The sequence below is a fragment of the Haematobia irritans genome, chromosome 4 (genome assembly GCF_050003625.1).
Source record: "Haematobia irritans isolate KBUSLIRL chromosome 4, ASM5000362v1, whole genome shotgun sequence".
In the NCBI taxonomy this organism is placed as follows: Eukaryota; Metazoa; Arthropoda; class Insecta; order Diptera; family Muscidae; genus Haematobia; species Haematobia irritans.
Genome location: NC_134400.1, coordinates 121468048 through 121496040, shown reverse-complemented (window position 1 = coordinate 121496040; position 27993 = coordinate 121468048). Strand labels below are relative to the sequence as shown.

The window sequence follows — 27993 nt, the reverse complement described above, 5'->3', positions numbered from 1 at the left end:
GTTCTTCAATTTAATGGTGATAAGTTCCATAGCCATAGCCATGACCATAACCCAAACCCAGAGAAAGCGCTGGCGCTGCAGCAGCATAGGATATAGCCGGGGCCGCGGCAACTGCAGGGGCAGCATAAGAAACAGCAGGCGCAGCAGCAACTGAAACAGCTGGAGCAGCATAAGAAACAGCAGGCGCAGCATATGAAATGGCAGGAGCAGCAGCAACAGCTACGGGCGCGGGAGCAGCAACGGCCACAGGTGCTGCTGCGGCAATTTTAACAGCTGGTGCAGGAGCAGCAATGGCTACCGTCTTTATAGTGGCTGGGCGGTTTACAACCTAAATGAAAAAAAAAAAAAACAAAAAAAAATAATTATATATATATATATATATATATATATATATATATATATATATATATATATATATATATATATATATATATATATATATATATATATATATATATATATATATATATATATATATATATATATATATATATATATATATATATATATATATATATATATATATATATAAAAAAGCAACAAATGCATAAATAAACAAAATTCTCGCTCGATGGTGAATGCAGAAATTTCGGAAATTTCTGGGTTGGTGCCACGGTTTCCACTCGTGCCAAAAATAATCTGCCAAAATATGAATAAAAATTTACCAAATTTTAAAAAATCTTATTTTGAAGTTTTTGTGGTCATTAAAAAAATGTTTTTTTTTTTTCGAAAGATATGATTTATTATTTTATTTTAGAAGTTCATTTCAGTATTTGCAATATTGCAAAATTTTATTTCTATAGAAAGTTTTGTCAAAATTTTATTTTAATAGTAAACTTTGTCAAAATTTTATTTTAATAGTAAACTTTGTCAAAATTTTATTTCAATAAAAATTTTTGTCAAAATAGAAATAAAAAATATAAAAATAAAACTTTAACAAAATTTTCTATGGAAATAAAATTTTGACAAAATTTTCTATATAAATAAAATTTTGACAAAATTTTATATATAAATAAAATTTTTTACAAAATTTTCTATATAAATAAAATTTTTTACAAAATTTTCTACAGAAATAAAATTTTTACAAAATGTTCTATAGAACTAAAATTTTGACAAAATTTTCTATAGAAATAAAATTTTAACAAAATTTTCTATAGAACTAAAATTTTGTCAAAATTTTCTATAGAAATAAAATTTTTACAAAATTTTCTATAGAAATAAAACCTTAACAAAATTTTCTACAGAAATAACATTTTGACAAAATTTTCTATAGAAATAAAATTTTAACAAAATTTTCTATAGAAATAAAATTTTGACAAAATTTTCTATAGAAATAAAATTTTGACAAAATTTTCTATAGAAATACAACTTTTTACAAAATTTTCTACAGAAACAAAATTTTAAAAAATGTTCTATAAAACCAAAATTTTGTCAAAATTTTCTATAGAAATAAAATTTTTACAAAATTTTCTATAGAAATAAAACTTTTTACAAAATTTTCTTTAGAAATAAAATTTTGTCAAAATTTTCTATAGAAATAAAATTTGTACAAAATTTTCTTTAGAAATAAAATTTTAACAAAATTTTCTATAGAAATAAAACTTTTTACAAAATTTTCTATAGAAACAAAATTTTAAAAAATGTTCTATAGAACTAAAATTTTGTCAAAATTTTCTATAGAAATACAATTTTTACAAAATTTTCTTTAGAAATAAAATTTTTACAAAATGTTCTTTAGAAATAAAATTTTGACAAAATTTTCTATAGAAATAAAATTTTGACAAAATTTTCTATAGAAATACAACTTTTTACAAAATTTTCTATAGAAACAAAATTTTAAAAAATGTTCTATAAAACTAAAATTTTGTCAAAATTTTTTATAGAAATAAAATTTTTACAAAATTTTCTATAGAAATAAAACTTTTTACAAAATTTTCTTTAGAAATAAAATTTTGTCAAAATTTTCTATAGAAATAAAATTTGTACAAAATTTTCTTTAGAAATAAAATTTTAACAAAATTTTCTATAGAAATAAAATTTTGACAAAATTTTCTATAGAAATAAAACTTTTTACAAAATTTTCTATAGAAACAAAATTTTAAAAAATGTTCTATAGAACTAAAATTTTGTCAAAATTTTCTATAGAAATAAAATTTTTACAAAATTTTCGTTAGAAATAAAATTTTTACAAAATGTTCTTTAGAAATAAAATTTTGACAAAATTTTCTATAGAAATAAAATTGTGACAAAATTTTCTATAGAAATAAAATTTTTTTTGTTTGTTATTATTTGGCTTCTCTTCAATCGTTATTGTTGTTTTTGATCTCAGCTTAAAGCCATGCATTGACTAAACTACAAGTGTAGCTTAACCGACAGAGGAAAGTTTTCTATAGAAATAAAACCTTAACAAAATTTTCTACAGAAATAACATTTTGACAAAATTTTCTATAGAAATAAAATTTTAACAAAATTTTCTATAGAAATAAAATTTTGACAAAATGTTCTATAGAAATAAAATTTTGACAAAATTTTCTATAGAAATAAAATTTTGTCAAAATTTTCTATAGAAATAAAATTTTTACAAAATTTTCTTTAGAAATAAAATTTTAACAAAATTTTCTATAGAAATTAAATTTTGACAAAATTTTCTATAGAAATAAAACTTTTTACAAAATTTTCTATAGAAACAAAATTTTAAAAAATGTTCTATAGAACTAAAATTTTGTCAAAATTTTCTATAGAAATAAAATTATTACAAAATTTTCTTTAGAAATAAAAATTTGACAAAATTTTCTATAGAAATAAAATTTTGACAAAATTTTCTATAGAAATAAAATTTTGACAAAATTTTCTATAGAAATAAAATTTTGACAAAATTTTCTATAGAAATAAAATTTTGACAAAATTGTCTATAAAAATAAAATTTTGACAAAATTTTCAATAGAAATAAAATTTTGACAAACATTTATATAGAAATAAAATTTTGACAAAGTTTTCTATTGAAATAAAATGTTGACAAAATTTCTATAGAAATAAAATTTTGCAATTATTATTTGCTAGTAGTTAAATTTTTTGTGGTTTCAAACATAATATGACACGCCGATATGGCGGGTTTATACAATGGAGATAATGTGGCCCTATCAATTCCGAATAAGTTGAAGTTGAGACGGCTAGACTTGCTCGTCCTAATTGAGCCAAATTTACCGTGATCTGATGTGGGAGGACACTTTCCTACGGTGACATGAGCGATGGTCGCAATCACATTAGGAATACAAAAGTCGGAAATCGAAATTTCGACTAATCGACTTTTTGTCAAAGTCGAAATCGGCGTTTTGTATACCAAAACAAATCACATTCTCCAACATTTAATATCGAAAAGTCAACTTTTCCAACATTTGAAAAACAAAAAAGGAAAACTCGTAAACCGGACTTTAAAAAGACGAAATGTCGAAAAATAAATTTCCAAAATTTAACAGCAAAATTAAAAAAGTGACATTTTTTGAAAACAAGAAAAGTCGATCTTTTTAAATCTTAATAAAGTCTAAAACTATAAAAGTTGGCTCAAATTTTGAAGAATTCGAAAAATTTAAAAATTGACATTTCCAAATGTTGATAAAGTCAAAATGTCGGCTATTATAAAATTTGAAAACGCCAAAGACTCAAAAATTCGACTTTTCTAAAACTTGAAAATGTTTAAACAAAATCGAAAAGCCAAAAAGTACACTTTTACAAAGTCGACTTTTAAAAATTTTCAAAAAATCGATAACTCTAATAGTTGACATTTACATATTTTGAAAAATCAAAATCTTCGAGAAGTCGACATTTCCAATTAAAAAACAAAACTCGAAAGATCGAAAAACGCCTTTTTCAAAATTTAGAAAAAGGAAACCTTAAAAAGGAACCCTTTTCCAAAATTAGAAAAAACGAAAAATTAAAAAGTCAACTTTTCCAAATTTTAAAAAGGGAAATTTGAAAAAGTTGACTTTTTAAAGTTTTTTAAAATTTCTAGTTTTTTAAAATTTAGAAGAGACCAATTTTCGATTTTTAAAGAAAATTTTTGAAAAAATCAAAAACATGAAAAGTTGACTTTTCCTATTTTTAAAAAACGCGAATGGTCGAAAAACAACAATTCCAAATGATAAGAAAGGCGAAAACTCGATGTCCACTTTCCCAAAAATTTAACAAAGTCGATTTTTACAAATTTTACAAATATTGAAAAAGTCTAAAACATGCCAAGTCGACTTTGACAAATCTTGAAAAAGTTCTCTTTTTGATTTCGATTGCAATCCCTAAGATTAATTGTGTAGAATAGCTACAATGTTCTTCTAAATCATGTTTCTATCTTTCTGGCATACTGACTGAACTAGAGTCTACACGCAAAGAAAAAAAAAACGTTTGGAAAACGTGTACCGCAATCGTTTTTCTTTTGTTAGAGTTTTTTGAATTGCTTCGAAAATTGCTTCGAAAATTACAAAATTTTTATTTTTTCAATAAAAAAAGTTATTTTTGAAACAACAACACAGTCCATTTCGTTTATATCAAACACTGTTCTTTTCTGACTTTAGGTCTTTAATAAGACACATTTTACAGTTCAAAATTTAATATACTACAATGTAATGTTGAACATTTTTTTCGGAATCTTCCGAACATTTCTGGAATATATGTAAAAAAACTTAGGTCGAAGCAGGGATCGAACCCACGACCCTTGGCATGCAAGTCGCACGTAGCAACCACTGCTCCACGGTGCCAAACTAAATGTTTGTTTTTGTTAAATAAACTTTGTTTATTCGGTTCGTGGGCGCCGCAAGCTATGCTATATAAATATAACTTATATGGATATTTATCTATTGATGACCATAACAGGTACATAGCTCAGTGGTTAGTGTGTTGGCTGACAAAGTGCATGGTCCGCGGTTCGATTCTCCGTCCAGGCGAAAGGTAAAAAATTTTTTAAAAATTTATAAAATCGTATAATTTCTTCTACATTGTTGGTATTACAGGAAAAGGTGTTAAGAACTAAAAAACCTCGTGGATGTGAGAAAGATGTGAGGGAAAATGCAATTAGCAAGAAAACAATGTTTTTTTTGAGTTTGTCTTTATGAAATTGTTTTTACATCCTGGAAAAGAATAAACGTTAAACCCAAAAAGTATATACTATTCTTGCAAATACACTTCCTTACAGCGAAAAGCAAATGAGAAACGAACTTTGTTTGTCTAAAATTTCGTTTGGGAGGAAAGAATTATTTTTTGCGTGTATTTTTCGTGCTTTAGAAAATGAAGATCGATCATACCTTTCGTTGGTGTTTGGGTTGTCCATCCACAAGTTGGGGATGTATCCGTTTGGTATATAACGGTTTTTAATATATCGAAAGAAAACTTACGGAGGTAAATGTGGCATAACTGGATGCAACTGGAGCAACAGCTTTGACAACTGCAGGAGCAGCAGCTATTGCTGGAGCGGCTGCTATGGCTGGAGCAGCAGCTATTGCTGGAGCGGCATATGATATAGCCGGAGCTGCTGCAATAGCAGGTGCAGCGTATGATATAGCTGGGGCAGCAGCTATTGCTGGAGCGGCATAAGATATCGCTGGAGCTGCTGCAACAGCCGGAGCTGCATAGCTAACAGCAGGAGCAGCAGCCGCATAACTAATAGCCGGGGCTGCAGCTATGGCCGGAGCAGCATAAGAAATTCCCCCATGACCAGCATACAAACCACCAGGTGCTGCAATAATTGCAGCAATTAAACTGGCAAGGATCTACAGGATACATAAAAAGGGATCTTAAACAGATGGAAATAAAAATAATCCTTATGCCTATGGACTTTACCAAAATTTGCATATTTTTTCAGATCTCAAACGGAGAGTAAATAACGCTAAGAAGTTTTATGCTATACTGTAATTCGGATCGGTTTTGGCCATACTTTTATAACAGATCCACAATAGGACATCTGTACATATAAGAGAGTTTTGCTGGCATACCACTCTACTCATATTCACCTTAATAGAAACCAACCATCTACTCTCAAGTCATGTCAATGTTAATGAGTTTGGATAATTTTGGATATTTAGTCAGCCGTTAGTAGTACATTGGTAAAGACACCAAAACTCTAGCACTAGGCCTGGTTCATTCCTAATGAGGATGTCGAATAAGATCAAGAAACAATCTCTTGGTGACCATGTGAATTAGTGGAACCTATGTTGTATGTCCACAAGTTTGTTTGCTTCAAAGAATTTGCTTTAATTAGCACCATTTTGGATTGTAATCTTTATCGTAATGTGACCAGATTGAACATTGAACAACATAACAGAATTGCTGACTTGATTTAACTTCCTTTTGTGGTAAAGCGGATGGTGTAACCATAAAACTAAAATTTACATTTGTTACACTAATGTCCTTGGTAAAATTATGTGGTAAAATTATGGTCCATATGGTTATAACCCATTGGGGATCGACCACGAGACAAAAACATATAACTGGGCACATGTCTTTGACTCGATTATGTTGGACTCGTGCCAGTACTAATATCATTTTAATTTAAAATTCGCACACACTGGAAAAAACTATTATCGTGAGCACATACTCAAAGAAAAACAAGTAAGGAAAGTCTAAAGTCGGGCGGGGCCGACTATATTATACCCTGCACCACTTTGTAGATCTAAATTTTCGATACCTCACATCCGTCAAAAGTGTTGGCGGCTATATATAAAGGTTTGCCCCAAATACATACATTTAAATATCACTCGATCTGAACAGAATTTGATAGACTTCTACAAAATCTATAGACTCAAAATTTAAGTCGCCTAATGCACTAGGGTGAAACACAATGTTAGTAAAAAACAAGTAAGGAAAGTCTAAAGTCGGGCGGGGCCGACTATAAATTTTCGATACCAAATCACATCCGTCAAATGTGTTGAGGGCTATATATAAAGGTTTGTCCCAAACACATGCATTTAAATATCACTCGATCTGGACAGAATTTGATAGACTTCTACAAAATCTATAGACTCAAAATTTAAGTTGGCTAATGCACTAGGGTGGAACACAATTTTAGTAAAAAATATGGGAAACATATAAATCTGAAGCAATTTTAAGGAAACTTCGCAAAAGTTTATTTATGATTTATCGCTCGATATATATGTAGGAAAATTAGAGTAATTTTTACCACTTTTCGACTAAGCAGTGGCGATTTTACAAGGAAAATGTTGGTATTTTGACCATTTTTGTGGAAATCGAAAAACATATATATGGGAGCTATATCTAAATCTGAACCGATTTCAATCAAATTTGGCACACATGACTATATTACTGATTGTTCTCCTAGTGCAAAATTTCAACCAAATTGGGCCAAAACTCTGGCTTCTGGGGCCATATAAGTCCATATCGGGCGAAAAATATATATGGAAGCTATATCTAAATCTGAACCGATTTCAATCAAATTTGGCACACATGACTATACTACCAATTGTACTCCTTGTGCAAAATTTCAAGCTAATCGGGATAAAACTCTGGCTTCTGGGTCCATATAAGTGCATATCGGGCGAAAGATATATATGGGAGCTATATCTAAATCCGAACCGATTTGAATCAAATTTTGCACACTTGACTATACTACTAATTGTACTCCTAGTGCAAAATTTCAACCAAATTCGGCCAAAAATCTGGCTTCTGGGGCCATATAAGTCCATATCGGGCGAAAGATATATATGGGAGCTATATCTAAATCTGAACCGATTTCTTCCAAAGTCAATAGGGTTCTATTCTGACCCAAATTAGGAATATGTGCCAAATTTGAAGGCGATTGGACTTAAATTGCGACCTAGACTTTGATCACAAAAATGTGTTCACAGACAGACGGACGGACGGACGGACAGACGGACATGGTTATATCGACTCAGGGACCCACCCTGAGCATTATTGCCAAAGACACCATGTGTCTATCTCGTCTCCTTCTGGGTGTTACAAACATATGCACTAACTTATAATACCCTGTTCCACAGTGTGGCGCAGGGTATAACAAGTAAGGAAAGTCTAAAGTCGGGCGGGGCCGACTATATTATACCCTGCACCACTTTGAATTCTGTGGTCATATGACGGAAAATCGGGCGAAAGATATATATGGGAGCTATATCTAAATCTGAACCGTTTTCAATAAAATGTAGCACACTTGACTATTCTACTAATTGTACTCCTATAGGGTATATTTATAGGGTATATTTAAATACATTCTTCCGCAACGAAATTTTAGACAAACGAAATTCCTAAAGCAACAAACCCAAATTTATGACATGCGATGTTACGATTTTCTCTAACCTTTTTCATTTGCTTTAAGGGAAATTTTTGTAAGGCCAACAGAAAAGTTTGTTTGTTCTTCTGAAAAGAAACCTCTTCTTTGAGTACAAAGATTTCTTGTCCTTAGGCATTAGCGTAGCTAGACAATTTTCCTAGGGGGGGCTATAGCCCCCCTAGCTAAAATTTATAGACTGAACTTATAGGTTCAATTAATGTTTTATTTCATAAAATTGAATAAAAAATTAGACATCAAAATAACTCGACAAACAATTTATAATAAAGCAACTAAAAGTAGTTCCACACTTTTCCCAGCAAAAAAATTGTGAGTTGTTCTAAACGAACAACTTTAAAAGTACTTCCAAAAATGTCCTCAATTATTTTAACTACACAGGAAGTTTTTTTACTTAATTTTTTTTTCATATTTTAATGTGTAATTTTTTGTTTTCTTTTTTTTCAAATAGTTTAAAAAAAGAGTAAGAATAAATAAATTGGTACAAATTATTCAAATTTTGCCACAAAACTGCTAAATCCATTATAGAAAAATCGATAATTTTGGAAATTATTCCAGGAAAAACGTTTCAAACAAGCGTCAGAATGCATTAAAAATCATAAAAACAATATAAAAGTTATTTATTTGGGAAACAATTTTTTAATTCACATTCAAAACACTGAATTCGGATCTCACCTTAAGAAGTGATGCAAATTCATTGCAACGACTGTTGAAACGGTGGACATTTGTCCTATGACAAGCTCATATTACATTCATTGCTTCTCCGCCAATTTTGCACCACTTCTAGACCCAAAAAGAACATTTTCACTACTTTTTTGGCAACGCTTTTTCGCAGCATTATTAAGATATTAATTTATGAAAGAATAGTTTTAATATCAATTACTATTTTTTTAATTAAATTGACTAAACTAAATCAATCATAAGTTCAACCACAGCTTTATTTCATAAATATCTGACTTCAAACATTGCCATCGGCAACTGCTACCACAACCCAAGTAATTCGATTGTTCATGAAAGTCTTTAGCGGAAATTTGTGCGATTGTATATACTTGTTTAATTTTTATAACAATTAAAAAAACTATTGACATTTATTGAAAAATGGAAAATCATAAATAGAGTTTCAAATTCTGGGGGGGGGGCTAAAATTTTTCTGGGGGGTTTAAGTCCCCTCCCCAGAGGCCTTCCTACGCTTATGTCCTTAGGTTAGGTATCGTGGCATCCCAATATTTTAGACTCACTGAAACTATTGTGATACCACAAGCAGTGAATTTCTCGCTTATCGGTGCTCGCCGATTAGGCTCGCTGACAAGGACCTCCTTCTTAAGCTTCACATTATGGTGAAACCACTTGGTGAAGCTTGGAGGGAGTAAACCCCTGTCAGTAATACATTTTCAAAGGAGTTTTTGAAACAAATTTGTTTCTTAGTCAATCAATTAGAATCAATACCAAAATCATTGGTTTACAAACAAAATCGTTAGAACCGGACATGCTTTGTTTACAGTGTCCGTTCCAAAGGCCCGGGCGAAAATTTTCCCTTAACTCTGATTGGCCAAGATGTTTTTCGAAAACATTTAAAGGACGATTAGACAACCCGGGTCCCACTTTGTGTACGTCCGTGAGGGATTGTAATAAGTATCAAAATTTCGAAAAGTAGATTTTTCGATATTTTAAAAAACAAAGTAGATTTTTGATCAAGAAGTCGACTTTGCGACATCTGTGTTATTACTTTTTGGAAAATTTTTACTTTTTGGAGAATTTTTAGCATAAAAGGAGCTATATTTAAAGTTCGATTAGTCGATTTTGCCTAACATAAATGTCGATTAGACAATTAAGAATACAAATAGTAGATTTCAATTTGTTTTTACAACAAATTGTCGATTACTCGACATTTGGTTAGGTTAGGTATAGTGGCAGCCCGATATTTCATGCTCACATAGACAGACTATTCAGTCCATTGTAATACCACAGTGGTGTACTTCTCTCTTATCACTGAGTGCTGCCCGATTCTATGTTCAGCTCAATGCGACAAACAAAATATTTATTCACATTTAAATGCTGGAATAATCTAGAAAAATCCACTTGTGGTTCTTCAGCCAAATATAAAACAACAGCTTGAAATCGTAAGCAATAAAACGAACTACCACTGGAAGAAATCAGTCAGCTATCAGAGGAGCGGTTTAGAAATCATAGCAACCTGAAGTTGGTTGCAATACTTATCGGCCACCTAGTCTAGTTTCATCCAATGTTACCTTCTATAAATCCATCTTTAAACCTTTGACTACCGATGTTCTTCTCTACAGAGGATATTCGAAAACGGCACCAAACTCTAACTCCCAAAGTAGATTCGATTTAATTCTCAATGTTGTTTTAAAGTACCCAGCAAAAATGGAGCACTGTTGCAGCAGGTTTGTAAGGGAGAGAGGCAGTACCAACTGCTTACAAAACAACCGAATCAGCGCTGATTTTTGTTGGCGATGTCCCGATTTAGAGCACCTTCTACATAGCGCTTATATAATTGCTCATTTTAATAGAAATATTGCTGTGAAGTGATATATAATCTTGAGTATAGCATTGTTGGCGTGAAGGAAAACAGCACTAACTTTCATGCATCTATAATGCATGAATTGGTTGCAATAACGTAAACGAATGGCTCGGAATCAATGCCAACATCATTTGAGTAAAGACAAAATCTTTGAAACCAGGCATGCTTTTTTTCAGTGTAGTTCAGATTCCTTTTTGTATTTTTTTTTCTCACAGATATTAAAGGCCAAATAGCGTTTATTTCCATAAGGAAGTTTGGTTACCATTCAAGAATCAAGCTTTCAGAACAAACTTATAAAGCTTTTTCAATAATTGAGGTGGGCTCTCAGAATTATTTTTTTTCCACATGCTGTTTGTACAAGTAACAAGTATACACGTCATTAAGTTCGGTCCGGCCGATATAATAGTTTCCTTTTGAAAACTCATCATCGTAGCTGGTTAATTGAACCTATATAGAATTCCAGGTGGATTTGATGACAGATATTCTCCCTAGCAGATGGGTTCAAATCGTAATCTTCCCGAAGTTATATTTAAAATTTCTTCTTATGGAGGCTACATCAGATTCTGAATTTATAAGAGCCTGAGTATTAGAGGAATCTTAAATATCGCATCATAGTGTGCTCGAAAATGTCGTAGAATAACACCTTTCATATGATTTGAAATCTAAATTCTATAAATGTGTACCCCCCATTACTCGAATGAGTACGAGGAGAAACTCGGGAAATTTCACTTCTACACTGAAAAAACAATGAACCCACCAGGAAGGAAAACTTTCATTTAATTTTAGAAAATTTTTAATATTTTTAAAAAATTTTAACCAAACAGTATTACAAACGCTGGCATCACGCCGATATCACAAAAATAAGTAAACATTTTTCGACAAATTTAAGAAAATTTAAATTTAAAGAAAATTTTGCAGTTTGAAGGATAAAATTGGAGTTCAAAATTGCAAGAATGTCTTTAGTGACATACGAAGTTCATGATGAACACATTTCTAGTAAAATTTACAAGTTTAAAGAAATAATGAACTAAGGTTGGCTGATAAGTCCCCGGTTTGATACATAGATGGCGTCGCTAGTATTAAATGCATATTATTTTTATATAGTACCAACCTTAAAATGATTCGTGTCAAAATTTGACGTCTGTAAGTCAATTAGTTTGTGAGATAGAGCGTCTTTTGTGAAGCAACTTTTGTTATTGTGAAAAAAAATGGAAAAAAAGGAATTTCGTGTTTTGATAAAATACTGTTTTCTGAAGGGAAAAAATACGGTGGAAGCAAAAACTTGGCTTGATAATGAGTTTCCGGACTCTGCCCCAGGGAAATCAACAATAATTGATTGGTATGCAAAATTCAAGCGTGGTGAAATGAGCACGGAGGACGGTGAACGCAGTGGACGCCCGAAAGAGGTGCAGGGTTGGCCTGTCACAAACTGTGACTTTTGCGACATACATTTGCGACGGTATAATACGTATGTCGCAAAAGTCGTAAACCTGCTGTAGAAAACCAAATTTTGAATAGAAGAAATCCTGAACATTTTTTAATTTAGTTTGACAGCATTCGCTGTGAGTTTCTGCCGAAATTTGTGAAAGTTTTCCCATGATCAAGCCTATTTTCTTAGGTGGTATCGAAATTCCCGTTGGTGAGTGTGCAAAATACCTTGGGGTTATATTGGACAGGAGACTGAACTTAAAGTTAAGAAAGGACGAGAAAATCCACGGTTACCCCGAACTCGTGCAAAAGGCAATAGGGAAAATGTGGGGACTAAAACCGAAAATTGTGAACATTCCTAAGAATTGAAACTTCTTCGCACATACCATCGTCTTGGATATTATCGAATTCGCGGCCTAGCTGACGCGACTAAAGTATTTTCAGTTTGCGACTTTTGTTACTTTTTCTACATTTACGACGCGTATGTGACGTTTACAACTTTGCGACAGTCGCAAACCTAAAAGAGTTTGATACAGACCATCTCTGAAGAGGTGGTTACCGACGAAAACATCAAAAAAATCCACAAAATGATTTTGAATGACCGTAAAATGAAGTTGATCGAGATAGCAGAGGCCTTAAAGATATCAAAGGAACGTGTTGGGCATATCATTAATCAATATTTGGATATGCGGAAGCTCTGTGCAAACTGGGTGCCGCGCGAACTCACATTTGACCAAAAACAACAACGTGTTGATGACTCTGAGCGGTGTTTGCAGCTGTTAACTCGTAATACACCCAAGTTTTTCCGTCGATATGTGACAATGGATGAAACGTGCCTCCATCACTACACTCCTGAGTCCAATCGACAGTCGTCTGAGTGGACAGCGACCGGTGAACCGTCTCCGAAGCGTGGAAAGACTCAAAAGTCCGCTGGAAAAGTAATGGCCTCTGTTTCTTGGGATGCGCATGGAATAATTTTTATCGATTATCTTGAGAAGGGAAAAACCATCAACGACATATAATAGTCACTATATGGCGTTATTGGAGCGTTTGAAGGTCGAAATCGCGGCAAAACGGCCCATATGAAGAAGAAAAAAGTGTTGTTCCACCAAGACAACGCACCGTGCCACAAGTCATTGAAAACGATGGCAAAAATTCATGAATTGGGCTTCGAATTGCTTCCCCACCCACCGTATTCTCCAGATCTGGCCCCCAGCGACTTTTTCTTGTTCTCCGACATCAAAAGGATGCTCGCAGGGAAAAAATTTGGCTGCAATGAAGAGGTGATCGCCGAAACTGAGGCCTATTTTGAGGCAAAACCGAAGGAGTACTATCAAAATGGTATCAACAAATTGGAAGTTTGTTATAATCGCTGTATCGCACTTGAAGGGAACTATGTTGAATATTAAAAACGAATTTTGACAAAAAAATGTGTTTTTCTTTGTTAGACCGGGGACTTATCAGCCAACCGTTATGTTGTGAGAAATACGAATTTAGGAAATTTTTATGCTTAATTTGTGTATAATTTTTTCGCGTCTTTTAGTTAATTTAACTAACGTACGCAAAAAGTTATTATAATAAAGGAAACTTTATAATAGTTCCATGAACTACAATAAAGTTAAATAGGCTTTAATGAAATAGAGAGTTCATTTTTTTTTTTGAGTGTAGTTTCGTGTAATTTAGATGCACATTCCCTCAAGAGGTTAAATGGGGAGACTGGTGTATATTAGGAATATATAGATTTCCAAATTCACGACGATCGAATAATAATTGTGATGTCTACACGGACGAAAAAGACTGTTTTTCATATGTTTGGGTGTTAAAAATATATGATTGGAACTCAAATTTTTTAACACATATTTTTAAGTACAAGCATATAATGTTCATAAACTAGCATAACATGTTTGGGACATATAGGTTAATATGTTAGAATATATTATGTTTGAGACATAAAATGTTTGTAAATATAATATGCTTAGATGCAAACATATATTAATTTGGAAATAGCCTATAAACATATATGTGTTTAGAAAGAGAGACCAAGAAAGTATGCTGCAAGTAAAATAATAGAAGAAACCAATTGGCGCCTTAAAAATATATCCACACAAAGAAAATTTCATTAAATTTTTTTCTACCAGTGTATGCCTAAGGTGAAATATAAAATGTTTGAACAATACAAACAATATTTTGTTTGGACCAATCCTGAAAATAGAAATAATATTTTGAAAAAAGTTTCTATAGAAGTACAATTTTGACAAAATGTTCTATAGAAATAAAATGTTGACAAAATTCTCTACAGGAATAAAGTTTACCACACATTGTTAAAGATCAAGCCTTGCCGGCTTCTAATTTCCTCCTCTAGAGCCACCAAAATGTAAAAATTATTACAAATTGTGTTGAGTGAAAATGCCCTACATTGTGGTCCTACGTCCCTACAAGATGCTAAATATTAGAAAACCCCTACATATAGGGAATTTCCCCTCCTTCTAGCAACACTGGCTGTGTTGATATTGCGCCTACGGAGTTAGTATGCCACTAATATTGAGCCCATTATTAAAAAAGAGAAAATCGTTAAATTAGTGTGGGTAATAAATAAAAATTTGTAAAATCTAGCAATATTCTTATGTAAGAGCTACAAGTACGATAAGTACGATCGGCTAGTACATCAAAATTTGAAATTTGAGTAACATTGGTTAATAAATAAGAGTACTATGGCCAAATTTGGGAAAATCGAGGGATGCATATATATGGAAGCTATATCTAAATCTGAACCAATTTGCATAATATTTTGCGGGTTTGATTAATATCACAAAAGGTTACCTTGTGCAAGATTTGAGTAAGATCAGTTAAGAAATGAGGCCTGTATGGTCAAACATAAGGTTATTGGGGGCGAATTTTTCAAAATCGGGTGATACATATATGGGAGCTATATCTACATCTGAACCGATTTCGATGAAATTTTGCACATATAGTTAGTACTATAGAGGACTGAATCTAGCCAACTTTTAGTAAGATCGGTTAATAAATAAGGATTCTATGGCCAAATTTGGGAAAATCGGGCTATAAATATATATGGGAGCTATATCTAAATCTGAACCGATTTCGATGATTTTTTGCACATATAGTAAGTGCTATAGAAGACTACATTTAGCCAAATTTGGGTCAGATCGGTTGATAAATAAGAGTTTTATGGCCAAATTTAGAAAAATCGGGCGGTACATATATATGGGAGCTATAGCTAAATCTGAACCGATTTCGATGTTTTTTTGCACATATAGATAGTGCTATAGAAGACTACATTTAGCCAAATTTGGGTCAGATCGGTTGATAAATAAGGGTTTTATGGCCAAATTTAGAAAAATCGGGCGGTACATATATATGGGAGCTATAGCTAAATCTGAACCGATTTCGATGAAATTTTGCAGACTTAAAGGGCTATGGAAAAGATTACTTTTTGCCAAATTTGGTGACGATGCGTTTGAAAAAACGCGCAACGTGACCCCATTTGTCGAAATCGGGCGATACATATATATGCGAGCTATATCTAACTTTGATCCGATTTTTTCCAAATTCAATAGCGTTCGTCCTTGTGCCCAAAAAACTCACTGTACCAAATTTCATCAAAATCGGTTAATAATTGCGACCGGAATCCTGTGAACAACAAATACATGGACAGACGGACGGACACCAAGCACTAGATCGACTCAGGAGGTGATTCTGAGTCGATCGGTATATATTTTATGGGGTCTAAAATCAATATTTCTGGTAGGCACATTTTTTGGCCGATCAAACTTATTATACCCTGACCACTATGTGGTTTATGGTATAATAACGAAAGGGCACTATACTCTTTTTAGAGTTGGGACAGTAAAATGAAATAAGGGGGAAATAGTGAAAAATTACACAGTAAAATGTATAAAAACAAAGTTTAGTTCCTCCTTATTAATAAGTAGTCCACGAGGAGTTGACGGACACCTTCAAATATAAAAGCGGACATTAAGTTCGAGTTTTGCAGCTAGAACAATTTAAAAAGTTTATTTTTTTTTAATGAATTATTAAAGAAAAATAAAAGGCATTTTAGAGCAATGGTGTTAAATGCTAGTGAAAAACTGTTCACGCCTAAATAAATTTATGTTTATATTATAAAATTATTTATGTATGTTTATACTCGACTCCACGTTCTTCTTTTGTTAGAGTTTTTGAATTCCTTCCAACAGTTTTTGTTACAAAATTGTTATTTTTGGCAATAAAAAAATAATATTTTATCCAAAAATCAGTCAATTTCGTTTATATCAAGCACTGTTACTGACTATAAATCTTTAATAACCCACATTTCGAAGTTTCATTATAAAAATTTAATATAGTATAAATATAAATGTGTAAATTTAGTTTGCGTAATCTTCAATATCACGTAAATATTTTTTTAGTGAAGCCATTAAGAAATCTATTAAACTAACATCGGTTTTGATATCCCCAGACAATTTCCATTTAAGTTCAATTTTTGTGAAGTCAATAACTTCATTGCACTTTTATTAGAATAATAGAATAAAAATTAAATATTAAACAGTTTGTAAGTAAATATTGTAAAGAGATCATACATGACATGATTTACATAAAATTAAAATTTTAGACAGCTAACCAATTTGGATATTTCATTATTTTTTACTGCAAATAAAATGAAATTTACAACAAAATAATCCATAGTCAAAATGTATATAAAACTAGGTTAGAATTTATAGTTTTTGTATTTTTCTTTTCATAATTTTTAATTGAAATATTGGCATTCCATGTTATTATCAAGCAATGTTTGTTTACAAATATTTATAGAAATTCTTATACAAAAAGGAAAATATAAACAGAAACCCTCACTTTCCAAAATAATAGTTTAATTAGATATGTTTAATTAAAAAAAATAATTGATTTAATTAATCATTCATAGTAAAATTCGATTTAAACATTTAATAACATCAACTTCTTTTAATCAATTAAAAGTTGTTGATGTCAAAAATTAAAATTGTAAATAAATTAAAAAGTTATAATTAGTTTGAGAGCGACCAATATAATTCCTGTAATATCCTATGACAATTTTTACATCATGCTCATGTACTCCCAAATTGTTAACAGTGATTTCATGAATAAAAAAAAATATTTTACTATAATATTGTTTTAAAATGTCCATTAAAATTATGGTTGTAGCAATAAAAATAAGGTATAGCTTTGATTAATTACTCGTTCTTTTTGTGTGTCCGCCGTATATTTTTTTCAAATTTCCCCATATAGATCGTTTAATTAAGATATTAAAAAAATGTTGCATATTATATTAATTTAGTAAATAATATCGATCAGATATCATCATATATGTCGATCTGAATATTGAACAAATGAATATACATTTTTAAGAAATATTTTCTTATATTGGGATATTCTACCCAAAATATTAATTCCTAAAAAAATTAAAAATATATTTTGTAATTTTTGGTTTCAGTTTCAGTAATTTTTCCCCAATAAAAATAAATAAATCCAAAAAGAAAATTCATCATATCATCATCCAAATCAACATGTACATCCTTTGACATGGCTAGATTATTCTGAATTATAAAAAAATGGACTTCATCTACTTGTGATGGCCTTTACCCAATCCAAAACCGTAACCACCAGCATAACCATAACCTAAGGATATAGCAGGAGCAGCAGCAGCATAACTTAAGGCTGGGGCAGCAGCAATAGTCTTATATGAGACAGCTGGGGCAGCATAGGAAATAGCAGGAGCAGCAGCAGCATAACTTATGGCAGGGGCCGCAGCTACAGCTGGAGCAGCATAGGAAATAGCAGGAGCAGCAGCAGCATAACTTACCGCAGGAGCTGCTGCAACAGCAGGAGCAGCATAGGAAACGGCTGGTGCAGCAGCAGCATAACTAATTGCAGGAGCAGCTGCAACAGCAGGAGCAGCATAGGAGATGGCAGGAGCAGCAGCAATGGCCGGACCAGCAGCAATGGCCGGACCAGCAGCAAAGGCCGCACCAGCAGCAAAGGCCGGACCAGCAGCAAAGGCTGGAGCAGCAGCAATAGCAGGAGCAGCAGCAATGGCCGGAGCAGCAGCAATAGCAGGAGCAGCAGCAATAGCAGGAGCTGCAGCTACTTTGATTACTCTAGCAGTTGGTGGGTGACTAACGAACTATATTTAAAAAAAGGATAAATATTTTTCATTAACAGTACAACTAAATAACAACTTATTTTCATTGGTATTATGGTAACCCCTAACTGATAGACATTAAAGTTGAATCCCAGCAAAAAATGGAGCACTACTTCAGCAGGATTGTAAAGGGAGAGAGGCAGTACCAACTGCTTACAAAACAACCGAATCAGCGCAGATTTTTGTGGGTGACAGTGTTGCCAGGTTAGGGATTTTCCCCCAAATTTAGGGGTTTTTTCACGATTAGGGGGATTTATTTAGGGGTAAAATTTATTTAGGGGGATTTTTGGGGGTAAAAAAAAAATATCTTAGACCTTATAAACTGGACCAATTCTCAAGCAAATTCGGAACAATTCTGACATGAATTTTGAGAAAAAAATGAGGGAAGTCACCAAGAAGATCGTAAATACAAGCAAGTACGGTTAGGTTAGGTTAGGTTAAAGTGGCAGCCCGATTAAGATTCAGGCTCACTTAGACTATTCAGTCCATTGTGATACCACATTAACTAAAAGTACCTATTACATATGGGCACTTCTAGTTTTAACCGCTGAACCTCCTCGATTATTTTTCTTCGCTGAACCAACCAGATTGTTCCAAAAACATTAGCAGACTGCTTAAGTTAACGTTTTCCAGATCCGCCAGTAATCTGAAGCTATATGCTCCTAAAAGTTGCTTGCGCTTTACACAAAATGCAGGACACTCACACAAGAGGTGTTTTATTGATTCATTTTCCTTCGCATCATGACAGCTCATACAATAGTCATTATACTTCGCGCCAATAGTTTTTGCAAAATCTTCTATCACGCAGCGACCCGTTATAGCAGATATCAAGAGTGATATCTGACGTCTCGAGAACATTAGCATATCTAGTGTGCGGTTTAAGTTGAAATGGGGCCATATTTGATTGGTGTCGTTACAACCCTTGCAATTCTCCCATCGAACATTTGCCATCATAACAGCCTTCTCACGCAGTAAGAGCTTGCAGGTAGCCAGAGATATACCAACAGATTCTAGTTCCCCTGGAATATGTAAGGTAGTCCCTAGCCTTGCCAACTCATCCGCTTCACAGTTCCCCGGTATGTTCCTATGGCCAGGCACCCATATTAGGTGAATATTCTATTGCTCAGCTATCTCATTGAGAGATTTGCGGCAGTCGATGGCCGTTTTCGAGTTGAGGAACACAGAGTCCAAGGATTTTATTGCAGGTTGACTGTCTGAGTATATATTAATGCCGACATTTTTTGGAACATTACTTCTCAGCCAATTCGCCACCTCTCTTATTGCTAATATTTCAGCCTGAAAAACTACAGTGATTAGGTAATCTTTTCGCTATTCGAAGTTCCAGATCATTAGAATATACTCCGAACCCCACTAGTCCATCCAATTTGGAGCCATCAGTGTAGAAATCTATATATTCTTTATTCCCCGGGGTCTGTGTGCACCACGCCTCACTGTTGGGGATTAGAGTCTCAAACTTTTTGTCGAAAAGTGGACTCGCCAAAGTGTAATCCACTACATTAGGCACATCTGGCATTATTTTGAGGACCGAACTGTGACCGTACATTTTTTCCGACCACAGCGATAGCTCGCGCAACCGCACAGCCGTTGTTGCAGCTGACTGTTTGGCCAAAATGTCTAAAGGCAATATATGCAGCATGACATTAAGGGAATTTGTTCCTGTCTTGCTGAATGCGCCTGAAATACACAAACACGCCATACGCTGAACTTTATCTAAACAAGTCGGTTTCTGAAGTGCCGGCCACCAGACTACAACACCATATAGCATTATAGGTCTAACCACTGCCGTGTGTAGCCAATGCACAATTTTTGGTTTTAGTCCCCACTTTTTTCCTATTGCCTTTTTGCACGAGTACAAAGCTACCGTTGCTTTTCTTCAATATTAAGCTTAAAGTTCAGCTTCCTGTCCAAAATAACGCCAAGGTATTTTGCACACTCACCAAAGGGAATTTCAATACCCCCTAAGGAAATAGAAGAGGTGATAGAACTCCTCCTTGGGGAGTGCCTCTGTTCACATACCTTTGTATGTTTGCTTGTCCTAGTGTGGCTGAAATACGTCTCTTCATTAGCAGTTCGTCTAACAGCCTGAGTATACATGGATCAACATTCAGAGTTGTCAGTGCATTTAATATCGAGCTCGGATGTACATTATTGAACGCCCCTTCGATATCTAGAAACGCCACGATTGCGTATTCTTTGACAGATAGTGAGCTTTCAATAAAGCTGACTAGTTCACATAGTGTGGTCTCAGAAGACCTGCCCTTCGTGTATGCATGCTGTCGTTTCGAGAACAAACTTGAATCGATGCTAGTTCTAAGATAAATATCTATCATCTTCTCCAGAGTCTTAAGTAGGAGTGAGGATAAGCTTTGGTCGGAAATCCTTCGCCCTCGAGTGAGAGGCTTTTCCCGCTTTAGGTATGAAAACGACTTTTGTTTCCCTCCACTTTCCTGGGATATATGATAAGTTGATACATCCTTTAGATATCGCCGACAACCAGGGGATAATTTTGTCAGTTACTGCTTGTAACTCCGCCGGAGTAAAGGGCTTCCTGCAGGATTTCCTCATATTACTTAATTCCGTAGACCACCATGGTGGTCGATTTTTTTTCCCTTGGCTTTTCTCTACACGGATGAAAAAGACTGTTTTTCATATGTTTGGATATAAACATTATATGTTTGGAACACAAATTTTTAAACACAATATTTTTGAGTGCAAGCATATAATGTTCATAAACTAGCATAACATGTTTGGGACATATATGTTAATATGTTAGAACATATTATGTTTGGGACATAAAATGTTTGTAAATATAATATGCTTGGATGCAAACATATATTAATTTAGAAATAGCCTATAAACATATATGTGTTTAGTAGCTTGGAGCGCTATTTAACAAGGAGCGATATTGAATTGAGTTGGTGGTTGTTGCTTGTTATTACAAAATTAACATTTTATTTTTCCTTGGGCAATTGATCAGCTACTTCTTTGATCCTTACAAACTGAGTGGTCCGCTGTTCGAATCCCCGTCCGGCAAAAGGTAAAATTAAAATAAAAAAAATCATACAATTGAATAATTTCTTCTACAATGTTTGTATTACAGAAAAAGGTGCTAAGAACTAAAAAATCTCGTGGAAGTGAGAAAAATGTGGGGGAATATACAATTGGGCAGAAACAAAATTTAGAGCATTCAGGTCGAAAACCTATGTTGTTAGCACCTTATTACCTGTTTATTTTCATAATTCATTATGATTGTAAATATATAAATAAATAAATAAATAAAATTTTGAGCACAATATTGTTTGGGAGAATTTTTTTAAGCATATAATATTTTTGGGTGCAAAATGCTTCCAAACATATTATATGTTCACATAATAACATATTGTTTTTTGGAAGACAACATTATTGAATTTGGATGCAAAAATACAAAATGTTTGGAACTTAGACTACCCAAACATATATTGTTTAGACCAATATGCTTTCAAACGTATTATATATTGGTAGAGATCAAACATATAAATGTTTGGGCAATACCCAAAAATGTATATGCTTGAAGCAAAATATGTTTGGGAGTATATGTTACAGAAGCGATTTTTTGTGAGCGTGTAGGGCATGCAGCTTTCAGTGAGATGTTGAAGGCCTTAGTAATCCGCTCCACTGCGTGTTCGATATCTTGCACATTTCTCATATTTGTCTCTGGTATTTCCGGTATCATCATATTGAACGATTCCCTATACCTATTCCAGTCAGCTTTCCTAACATTTGGCGGAAATATGGTCTTGGTGATATGAACATCAAATTTGAAACTGATGTAGCGATGATCTGAGAAGCTGTGTTCACTTAAAACCTGCCACTCAGATATCATTTCATTCAGCTCATGCGAGGCCAAGGTGATGTCCAAAACCTCTTGCCTGTTTTTAGTGGCAAAGGTTGGGGCATCTCCCTTGTTGCAAACTACCAGATTAGTACGCAAAATAAGCTCTATTAGCGACTCTCCCTTGCATTAGTATCACTACTTCCCCATATACTATGATGTGCATTCGCATCGCATCCCATAATGAGTTTCGTCTTTGTTTTCAGTGACTCCTCCACTAAGGTCTTAACGGCACATGGAGGCATCTCCCTGTCATGTCCCATGTAGACCGAAGATACCCAATATTTGTATTTGGCTATTTCTAAACTGGCAACGACAGTGTCTGTATTGCACATTGAAGGAAGCAGAAACAAGTTGAGCTCGTTTTTAGCAATTATACAGGCTCGATTTACATCATTACCAGTATACTGCAATAGTTTGAACCCCGGAGTACTTAATTCACATATTTTGTTTCTATAAACATATGGTTCTTGAATAAGAACTATATCTATGTCCCCTTTCATCAGGAGAACTTTTAAGGCAGCACATGCAGCCTTACAATGATGAAGATTTATCTGGAGGATCCTTAGGACCATCGAGATTTTCAACAACCGTCACATCAGCCGCTTCAATCGAGTCAGCAAGAATGTCCTCTTCAGAGATCTCGGTGACTCTCGCCATAACCATAGGTTCAACTTTGGTGAGTTCTGAGGCAATAGAAACCTCCTCTCGCATACGGTGTCTATCCATGTCTTCAACTTTGGTATCTCCCTCGACTTCGCAAGAGGATCCGCTTACTTCTGATTCAGACAGAGGCTTGTCCATTTCTGAATCCTTTAGCTGATCGTTTTTATATAATGAAAGCCATAACATACACGGCCCTGAGACTTTGCTAGATGTGGCAAAGACTGAGTGTTCAATATAAACACTGCATGCCGTCTTGGTCCATCCACTTCATCCAAACGGCCAACCTTCCGATCAGCTGTTGGAAGATCTGGATTGCATTGTTTCAGTCTATTTAAAATAGATTCAGGGTCAGGAGGGTTTGCAGGTATCCACGCATGTGCTCTAGGTCTAGCCGGTATGTCTTTCTTCTCGACTAACTCTAGAGCAGCTCCTTCCCAAACTTCACCAATTAGTATCAGAGCAGCTTTAAAACATTCTATAGACCTCTGGTCCTCAAATGCGACTAGCTTAAATCGTCCTTGATACCAACCAGCCTCTTGGTGTCGAGGATCTGGGCCGGGAAACTTTTCCAGCACCTGTGAGTAGACGCCAGACAAAGCATTCTCAATTTCCCCCCATTTTTGCTTTGGAACCATACCGTCCAATGCTCCTTTATTTATGATAGCCATCACAAGGCTGTCTTTAGCAACTGAGGCAAACGATCGTTGATCCCTTTTGGAGGATGGCAGCTCATCCGGTGATCGTTCCCTTTTCCAGACTCATGAATTCCTTGAGCCCATTTTAAGGAATCGCTTTGTTTAGCCGACAACGTGCTTGGGTCGACTGATCCTAATTTCTTTAGGATAAACAAAGCATTTCTGCGTTCCTTGTATCTCTTTCGTGAGGGATTACCTCCTTTTGATGCCGTTACCTTGGAAAAGGTTCGACTTGTCAAATTGTCGCCACCTGTCGACCCGTCTACAGGTCGACTAATTGGGCCTAACTCTTGGTCATTGCCCAAATTTATAACTCCAGTCGATACCCGTCCACTGGGCCCTGAAGTTAGCAACCCAGTGGATGTCTTTGAATTTCTCTGCATGGTGGCCTAATATTCCACCACACTTGAAATTCGTAGTAGGTACTTATTACGATGATTTTATCCGCTATTAAAAAACACGTCTGTTCCGTTCGACGGTTGAATAATAATATTATTCAAGTATGCAATAGCATTATTTTCCTTATCTTTTTTAAACGCTTCTGTTGAAAGGGCATTTTTAATATTTGACACAATTAAAAACAATCCTAATTTAACTTAGCAGCTGAAAGCATTTTAAGAGTAAGCCTGCACTGAAAAAAAGCTTGCCCGGTTCCAAAGATTTTGTCTGTACTTTAAAAATTTTGGTATTGATTCCGAGCCAAAGAAGCGGAGAATACAAGTGAGGATACTTTAAGACACAATTTTCTTTTAAATTTGGGGTTTGTGTACTTGCTTCTAGGAAGCACATTTTAATTTTTCGTTTTTTCAGCTTTTTGTCTTCATATGTTATCAAAGTGCTTTAAACCCGAATTAACGACAACTTTATTTTCGAAATTCAGACTCGACTTCCAGTAGAAATTATGCTATGTTTCAAGTAAAAAACGTCTTTAAAATAAAGTGTTGAAAACATGTCCTATATTTGAACGATTTTTTGCTTTGTAGTCAAGATGCAAAAAGACAACAAATTTAAAGACAATTTCATTAATTTTAAAGAATTTTTCTGAATTTTTCAAGTCAAGTTGACCTTAGCCCAAACATTTGTTCTTTCATGTTATGATATATTTTTAAGTGAAATCACTTAATTATAAGGAAAGAAAGTATTTTTTCTTTGAGTGTAGGTTTAGGTTTGCAATACCTAAAGGTGAGTACTATGTTCGGTTTTTTCACCAAAACACTAAATTAAAAGTACAAAAATATTTATGAAGATTATTATATTTTTATCAAGTCTTAGCAAATAATGGATGGAAAAGATCCAATGAATTGATTGATAATCATTTTATATTACTAAATTAATTAATTAAGAAAAGTAACCGTGAAAAAAAGCTGGTTTTTAGCTTGAAAACTGAACATAGTACTCAGCTTAAGGCATAACAACAAAAATTTAACAAACGACATTATAATTTGTAAAGTATATCAAATCCAATCAAGCTGAATTTATTACATACGATACAACGATTGTCCCTAATCTTGTTTAATTGGTTAAAAAAAGAAAACAATAAAAATATACTTCCATCCGGAACGAAATTTTTTGATAAACGAAATTTCTTTCTTCCTTGTTCAAAATTTGACCAAAGTTCTCTGATTTGGGGGAAATTTGGGTGAAAGGTTATGTCTATACAAAGATCCGCAACTTTATTTTACGATATTTGTCCGTGGAGGGGACAACTTTTTTTTTAAGTACAGTGTGTTTTACTTGAGGTTTACAGAGAACAAGCGACGAGGTTATGAAATTAATATAGGATACCTAATTTTTTCATATTTGAATGGTTGGACCTCCAACCTTGCCTGACTGTTGGACCAAAATTATACGATTTCGTTGAAATTGTCAAGGAAGGATGAAGGGGGCGTCTGGATATTTTTCGATAACGTGAAAAAACTAAATTTCTCCGACCTACTGGAAATTTACGGAGAACCTGGGGGAGGTTATAAAATTTATATGATAGTACCTGAATTTTTAATATTTGTTCAGGGAAAAATAAATGGCCACCTCCCATAAGTACGTACAGTGAAACAATTGAACTTTTCCAATTTACTTGAAATTTACAGAGGACGCTTATGATTATATATAGCCCCCATATAAACAGATCCCCAGATTTGACCTCTGGAGCCTCTTGGAGGAGCAAAATTCATCGGATTCGGTTGAAATTTGGAACGAGGTCTAAGTATATGGTATCTAACACCTATGCAAAAATTTGTCCATATCAGTCCATAATTATATATAGCACCCTATAAATCATTCCCCCAGATTTGACCTCCGGAACCTCTTGGAGGAGCAAAATTCATCCGATTCGGTTGAAATTTGGTACATTGCGATAATATATGGCCGCTAACAGCCATAGTTATATATAGCGGATCGCCAATCACACAAAAATTGGTCCATATCGCCAAAAATAATCTACCAAAATTTTATTTCTATAGAAAATTTTGTCAAAATCTTCTTCCTATAGAAAATTTTGTCAAAATTTTATTTCTATAGAAAATTTTGTCAATATTTTATATCTATAGAAATTTTTGTCAAAATTTTATTTCTATAGAAAATTTTGTCAAAATTTTATATCTATAGAAATTTTTGTCAAAATTTTATTTGTATAGAAAATTTTGTCAAAATTTTATTTGTATAGAAAATTTTGTCAAAATGTTATTTCTATAGAAAATTTTATCAAAATTTTATTTGTATAGAAAATTTTGTCAAAATGTTATTTCTATAGAAAATTTTATCAAAATTTTATTTCTATAGAAATTTTATTTCTATAGAAAATTTTGTCAAAAATTTGTTTCTATAGAAAATTTTCTCAAAATTTTTTTCCTATAGAAAAATTTGTCAAAATTTTATTTCTGTAGAGGATTTTGTCAAAATTTTATTGGTATAGAAAATTTTGTCAAAATTTTATTTGTACAGAAAATTTTGTCAAAATGTTATATCTATAGTGTTAAGAAGTTTTAAGATACCTTGTTTTAAGATTCGGCCTGGCCGAACTTACGGCCGCATATACGTGTTTTCAGTTCATTTTTAATTATAAAAAAACAACAACAAAAAAGAAAATCAATCATTTTCCAATCGAGCTAAATTCAGTTTAGATCGAGAATAAAATTAAGCTTCGTCATTTAGACGAAGGATGACTGTCTAGGGTTAAATCATGGTAGTACGTCTTTCCGGGAAAGGTGTAAAATTTAGGAGAGTTTCCAACTTTTTTACTAGCGTTTCACTCGTTCGAAAATGTTTCCATTTTTGTTACAACTTACATTACTGTATTTGGACACTGTTGTGGATGCTGGAATGACCGCTTGTACATATTTAACAGCAGGTGCTGCTGCGGCAACTTGTACTGCTGGGGCTGCAGCGACAGCAGGTGCTGCCGCAACTTGAATAGCTGGGGCGGCTGCAATAGCTGGGGCGGCTGCAATAGCTGGGGCGGCTGCAATAGCAGGAGCGGCAGCAAGTGCCGGAGCAGCAGCAAATGCTGGTCCTGCAGCAAATGCTGGTCCTGCAGCAAATGCTGGTCCTGCAGCAATTGCTGGTGCTGCAGCAATCGCTGGAGCGGCGGCGAATGTTGTACTAGCAGAAATTACAGGTGCTGCAGCAGCATATGACACAGCTGGTGCTGCTGCTGCATAAGATACAGCAGGGGCCGCAGCCGTATAACTAATAGAAGGAGCTGCGGCAGCATAACTAATAGCTGGGGCAGCAGCCGCATATCCAATTGCTGGAGCTCCAAACGAAATGCCACCATGCCCACCATATAATCCACCAGGGACAGCTGCAACAGCGGCAATTATAGATACAAGAATCTACAAAAGGTACATTCAATAGTATATCCTTGTGATTAGTTTTTATTTTGTAAGCACTTTATCGTAGGATTTTTTTTTTTGCTTTATTCCTCACCAAAATTTTCATTCTTTTCACAATTAATTGTTTTCTCCGCGATTTCACTAAAAAGGATTATCGAAACGAATTACCAAGAATTCACGAAATTTAAACACACACTTCACTTGACGAAGTGTTATGTGTTACTGCAATCAATCGAAGATTTTGGTCATACTTTTATAACAGCTAAATTAACAATTACCAGCAACGATTGCAGCAATCCAATAGCAACAGCATCTAATCAATAAATATTAGCAATTGCAAAAATGTCTACTAAGACAAAAATCAGCTTAGAAACAAATACAGGCATGCCATAAGAATTTTGGTTTTTGGTGATTCTGAAAACAAAAAAACATCACCAAAAATCTAGTG

The 27993-nt window shown here is 33.7% G+C and overlaps 1 protein-coding gene across 1 annotated transcript; it reads right to left on the bottom strand.

The window, feature by feature from the left end:
* Positions 1 to 10: 10 nt before the first annotated feature.
* LOC142235752 (uncharacterized) lies at positions 11 to 27749 on the bottom strand. Its single transcript, XM_075307011.1, has 6 exons — positions 27640 to 27749; positions 27000 to 27545; positions 17888 to 18444; positions 9538 to 9673; positions 5382 to 5756; positions 11 to 328 (listed from the first exon to the last, which is right to left on the bottom strand). The coding sequence occupies exons 1-6, from the start codon at positions 27649 to 27651 to the stop codon at positions 11 to 13; spliced, it is 1944 nt and encodes a 647-aa protein (XP_075163126.1). The 5' UTR covers positions 27652 to 27749.
* Positions 27750 to 27993: the final 244 nt, after the last annotated feature.

What these genes read in the sequence shown, in the direction of transcription:
- LOC142235752 (XM_075307011.1), bottom strand. An exon ending in CAGTGTCCAAATACAGTAAT is followed by an intron (nt 18,445 to 26,999) that starts GTAAGTTGTAAC and finishes TTTTAAATATAG; the next exon opens with TTCGTTAGTCACCCACCAAC. An exon ending in GTGGTATCACAATAGTTTCA is followed by an intron (nt 5,757 to 9,537) that starts GTGAGTCTAAAA and finishes TGTATCCTGTAG; the next exon opens with ATCCTTGCCAGTTTAATTGC.